Source organism: Lactuca serriola, chromosome 7 (assembly GCF_051521515.1).
Source record: "Lactuca serriola cultivar US96UC23 chromosome 7, Lser_US96UC23_V15, whole genome shotgun sequence".
NCBI classification, from domain to species: domain Eukaryota; kingdom Viridiplantae; phylum Streptophyta; class Magnoliopsida; order Asterales; family Asteraceae; genus Lactuca; species Lactuca serriola.
In genome coordinates this window covers 39,878,682-39,884,096 of record NC_136414.1, presented here as the reverse complement: position 1 = coordinate 39,884,096, position 5,415 = coordinate 39,878,682, and the positions used below count along the sequence as shown (strand labels likewise).

General features: G+C 34.6%; 2 protein-coding genes across 2 annotated transcripts; one reads left to right on the top strand and one right to left on the bottom strand.

The window, feature by feature from the left end:
- Nucleotides 1–302: 302 nt before the first annotated feature.
- LOC145063892 (uncharacterized) lies at nucleotides 303–923 on the bottom strand. The gene has a single exon (XM_079011455.1). It carries the CDS (start codon nucleotides 921–923, stop codon nucleotides 303–305), a length of 621 nt encoding a protein of 206 aa, XP_078867581.1.
- Nucleotides 924–1,991: 1,068 nt separating this feature from the next.
- On the top strand, nucleotides 1,992–3,818 carry LOC145063543 (protein TIFY 5A-like). The gene is made up of 3 exons (XM_079011139.1): nucleotides 1,992–2,192; nucleotides 2,594–2,693; nucleotides 3,314–3,818. Exons 1-3 carry the CDS (start codon nucleotides 2,101–2,103, stop codon nucleotides 3,515–3,517), a joined length of 396 nt encoding a protein of 131 aa, XP_078867265.1. The 5' UTR covers nucleotides 1,992–2,100; the 3' UTR covers nucleotides 3,518–3,818.
- The last annotated feature ends 1,597 nt before the right edge of the window (nucleotides 3,819–5,415 follow it).

Below are 5,415 nucleotides of genomic sequence, written 5' to 3'. Positions count from 1 at the left end.
CTTACATTCAGATGCATAATGCCCATAGTCTTGGCAATTATAGCACTGAATGTCACTTTTGTCACGACTACTTGATGCACCGGGATTGCCATCCTTGTGGTGATATGTTCTTCCTCTTCCACCGCGACCACCACGTCCTCCTCCGTTTCTTCCTCTTCCTCTGCCATGACCGCCATGTGTTCCACCCGATCCACCACGGTTTGATCTTTGTTTTGAGTCACCATCCGACTTCTTTTTATTTCTATCGGACCATTCTTTATGAGTTAACAGGAGCTTTCGATCATCACTATCACCAGTACTCTTCATACGTTCTTCATATGCTTGAGTCTCCCGATCACCTCTTCAACGGACATTGATTCCAAGTCTCCAAATTGCTCGAGTGTCGAGGCAATCTGAAGAAATTTGGACGATACTGCCCTCAGCAACTTCTTCACAACTTGAGATTCTTCTACCTTATCTCCCAAGGTTCGTAATGTGCTGACTTTGTTGATGACTTTTCTGGTGAAATCATCAACACTTTTTGTTTCTTTCATACTCATGGCTTCAAGTTCAGCTTTTAGTGTTTGAATCCTTGCAACCTTCACTCTATCTGCCCCTACAAACATGACTTTTAAAGCTTCCCAGGCTTCTTTAGCAGTCTTCTTCTCCGCCAATGTCATCAGCAAATCCTCAGGTATCCCCTGATAAATGGCAACCAAAGCCATATTGTCCTTCTTTCCTTCAACGAGGGTGTTAGCAGTTCTGGGTTCTACTGCATCCCAAACTCCCTGGGCCAACATAAAGACCCTCATTTTGATTGCCCATGCACTGTAATTGCTCCTTGTCAACATCGGGTAGTGCAGGGTGATTTGCCCGTCTTTGTCACCATTCCCATTGTTGCCACTGCCTGCCATCTCTTCTTCTCTAGGTTGATACTTGGGCATGTACCAGGTATGCTCTGATACCAATTGTTGGCTTTTTTTCAAGCCTGCAATCTGTGATTAGCTATAAAACAGTAACAGGGGCAAAGAAGGAAAAAGGAAAAATAACACAGCACAATGCTTCAAAGCTGGAAGCCTTGTTTATTCACTGAATTGAAAGTGAAAAGGGATACAATCAACGTTCATACTATCCATCTATTTAAACAGAGAAAATGCTAAAATTTCTGCAACTACCCCTACTGCCTTAAGAACCGGACTTCAATAGCCAACATGGCTTGAATTATTCAACACATAATAAAAACATGACATAAAAACAAATAAGTCTAATTCTGAATTATTCCATCATAAAGAAGATTTCTAAACCCAAGAACTTTAAATTTAGTGGAGATCTAAACGACGTAACCTGATTTACAAAACGTCAGACGGAGAAATTATAAGTGTCGCGCTTCTTTTTTTTTCTTTTTAAGACATTTAAACAATTCTAATTACCATAAATCTTTCTACCGGCGTAATTCATCTGTCATTAAAAGTGTTTGATCTAGCAGCGAAGGAAGCCACGTAGGCGAGGAGGCCACCTTAGACGACTAACGGCTTCAAGTAGACGACATTAACCAAAATGATAAATGGGAGAAATTTTAGAAACCACAAAAACAAGTGGGTAGATCTTCCGACTTGTCGTGATCATGTAATTTTGACTATAATAAAATATGGAATATGAATACAAACCTACTATCACGTCTTGGGTTTTGGATGATTCGGATTATTTTTCATACACGGATGAATTAATCAATTAAGCACAAGTCTATTATTAACTCGCCAATCAACTACTTATTTCCGCAATCTTTGTTATAATCAATTAAGTAATCATAGGGTGGCGTGTGGGGTGTCGACTATCCGTGCACGTGAAAGTAAAAGAACGTGGAAATGAGTAAAGCTGGAGGCGCCGCTGTTCATTGGTCGCTATCAACAGCGTTCTAAACGTGTTTTTTTTCATGCTTCTCCACTCCGCCGCTCTCTCTCTCTCTCTTTCTTGTCTGCAGCTCGTATAATATATAATACCTCTTTTCTCATTGCTTTATCTCGATTGTTGCGACAAAAATTCATACACAGATACTGATATAAAGACATACCTTCTCATCTCTCTCTCTCTCTCTCTCTCTCTCTCTCTCTCTCTCGGAATATGAGGAGGAACTGCAATTTGGAACTCCGCCTTGTGCCGCCATCACCATACCTTTTCTCGGATCACCACCATCATGGTCAAGAAAAAACCAGGTAACTTCTTTACCTCATCACTTTCTTTTTAGCATACTAATATATACTTACGCATTCGGTTAATGCATTCTTATTAGTTATTACCAAATATATATTTTTACTTTTATGCATACACTATAAACCTATAAAATGTTGAGATATACGCATCATATATATGTATTGAAGATGAAAGTTTCAACCTATTTGTTAAGTCACTAACTCAGAATAAACAGCACAAATACAAAGATTTCAACTAAAAGAGAAATAAGTCATACTGGTATATATAACTGGTTAAATTTTATTAATTTATATCATTTAGAAAAACAATATGAATATTGCATTAACATTATGTCTAACATAGTATTTGATATACTAACTAATAGATTTCTTCTTCTCTCTCTTCTTTTTTTTCGACGAAATAGTGAGGAACTGGGTACAGTGGGTGAGGATTCAAAGGAAAGGCAGAAGCTAACAATCTTTTATGACGGAAAAGTCAGCGTTTGTGACGTCACTGAGCTTCAGGTATTTTCTATAGTTGTATAGCAATTTGCTGTACAGAAATTTAGTATATATAAATTAAGAAATTCGGTTTGATATTTTATTTTATGTTTTTAAGGTTTTTGAAAGAAATAAAGTCACGTGTCGTAAAATGATGGCCACCAAACTTACCCTTTTTCTTGTTCTTAGAAAGAAGCTTTAGTTATATATAAAGAAATGTCTTCTATTTTATGTTATAAATCGTATAAGAATTCTATTATGTGTTTATTATCAACCATGTTCTGAAATTTGGATTTTTTTTATCAAATGAACAGTTTTAATTAATCTTTTGAAATGACTTTTAGGTATTTTCTGTTGATAATTTGTTCGATATTTAATAAATTTATCTTACTTGGATTTTTTTGAGGTTTGGAAAGAGACTTAAATCTTATATCATTACAAGATATATCTGTTATATATCCATGTATAATTTTTTTTACAGGAAACGAGCTTTTACTCTTGAAGATATGTACTAATCATTATACCAACATCAAAATTTTATCTCGAAGCTCATATATATTAACATAATTATAAAATATTTGTTGTGTTTAGATCTTGCAATTAAGCATCTCAGAAAGGTGGTTCTAATTGGATTTTTATTGCAGGCAAGGACTATAATAAAGGTAGCAAGCGAACAAATGGAGGAAAAATGGAGGAGAACACAGAACTTTACCACTTCTTTGGAGCCATCTTCGCCTTTGATATCGCCTCCTGTGTGTAGCCCAGGTGGGCTTTCCATGAAGAGATCTTTACAGAGGTTCCTTCAAAAGAGAAAGCACAGGATTCAAGCAACTTCTCCATACCATTAATCTCTAGCTAGCTTTTATGTACGTCTTACGATGATATATATATATATATATATATATATATATATATATATATATATATATATATATATATATATAATAGTTCCAGTTAACAATTTCGATCGGCTTCATTGTTTGGGTTAGTGGCAATGGCATGATTAATCGAGTTCTCTTAATTATCCATCGCTGCTAATTACGACATGTGAATTATGTATTACAGTATTAGTTTCAAGCTAGAAGGTGTTAAAATCATGTTGAATCGCCAACTAATTCTACATCAATGTAATGGTATTATATTAGTTTATTTGTATTTGTTACCATCCTAATTGAATATTTTAACTAAAATATTATCGATAACCTCATTACATACATTTTTTTTTAAATTCAAACACATTTATGCATCTTGTCATTAATTAAATTTGGAATCATCCTCAACATAAGAGAAATCGAAAAATCTAAGTATCTAACCCCTGATCAAATGATATTTTAAAAACAATAATTTTTTTTCTGAAAAATGACCACAAGTTCCAGAATATGTCATTTCTGATATCAAATGAAGGTTTGTATGGATCGGATATACTTCAAGTATAAATACTAAAAAAAAAACTTAAACAGCGAAAAATAAAGAACCGAATTTAAAAGATACAGAGAGTTCTTCAAATTGTTTCTTTCATCAAGAAAGAGGTTTTGTCATCACCAAGAAGAAGATTGTCAAAAAGACAATTACGACACCAAGCCGTGTTCACAACATTAGGGTTTTCCCTAATGTTATACATAATAATCTATACATATCAATCTCATGATTCAAGGGATTGCATATAATCTATACTAAAAGCCGATCTTATCACAAAGATAATAGATATGTGATCTATTCTATACTTATCTATATCATTACCTAATATACAAAAGATTACAATTGGATATATAAGCTGACGCTTATAAGCTTGATACGTTGGCGCTATAGATGTAGTAGACGCTGACGCTGATCTATCAGCATATCGTGTTTTTGACTCATCGAATCATAAGGTATTACCTTACAGTATTTACACTTTTCGTAGTAGAAAGATGAGTTTAACTGCAAACTTAATCCGGATGGAGAGTTCACAGTGGAAGCGGCTAGACAAGCCACTGATATGAAAATCACACTAATATATGGCGAATTGCATGGATAAAAACTATTCCACTGAAAGTATTTGGTTTTATTTGGAGAGCAAGGATTGGTCATACTCTTGTAGCCATAAAACTAGAAAAACGAGGTCTTCAATTTTCATTTACTAGCTGTCAATTTGTCACGTATGTTATTGAGGAGAAGAAATTGTATATCATGTTCTTGTTGGGTGCACATACACAAGGACAGTGATCAAATGGATCTTCAGTGGTATGGGATCCCTCAAAGACAGTTTTGCACTGTATCTAAATTCTTGACTTTCATTTTTTATTGGAGTAATATATTGCCCAAGTAAACGTAAGATTATGATTTTGTATATTATGGTCTCTTATGGCAAATTTGGAAGGCTAGGAATGACAAAATTCATAACAAGATAGCACAATCCCCTACTTTTGTGGCAGATGATGTAATTTCGCTGGTGTAAACATAGGGGGTATAATCCTTGTAGGTTGAGTGATTGGTATTGTACCCTTTTCCTTATCTTGGAATGTTCTTGTAAATTTTGTTTTGTGCCTCATCTAGGCTCCTTGTTAGGTGTCACTTTTTATTGATATTTATTTGTCGTTTTCAAAAAATAAATCGTTCAAAAAAAAAGGGTTTCGCTGTATCAAGATTCCCTCGTTTATCATTATAAGATCATATGAAAAAAGTTGATTAACTTGATTCACATGTCACATTAGGTCAAATTCAAACACCGCCACCATATTGGGCCATCAGGAAAAACGTGATTAAA

What these genes read in the sequence shown, in the direction of transcription:
- LOC145063892 (XM_079011455.1), bottom strand. Translation starts at nt 923, where the DNA reads ATGCCCAAGTATCAACCTAGAGAAGAAGAGATGGCAGGCAGTGGCAAC.
- LOC145063543 (XM_079011139.1), top strand. Translation starts at nt 2,101, where the DNA reads ATGAGGAGGAACTGCAATTTGGAACTCCGCCTTGTGCCGCCATCACCA. An exon ending in CATGGTCAAGAAAAAACCAG is followed by an intron (nt 2,193 to 2,593) that starts GTAACTTCTTTA and finishes TCGACGAAATAG; the next exon opens with TGAGGAACTGGGTACAGTGG. An exon ending in GTGACGTCACTGAGCTTCAG is followed by an intron (nt 2,694 to 3,313) that starts GTATTTTCTATA and finishes TTTTTATTGCAG; the next exon opens with GCAAGGACTATAATAAAGGT.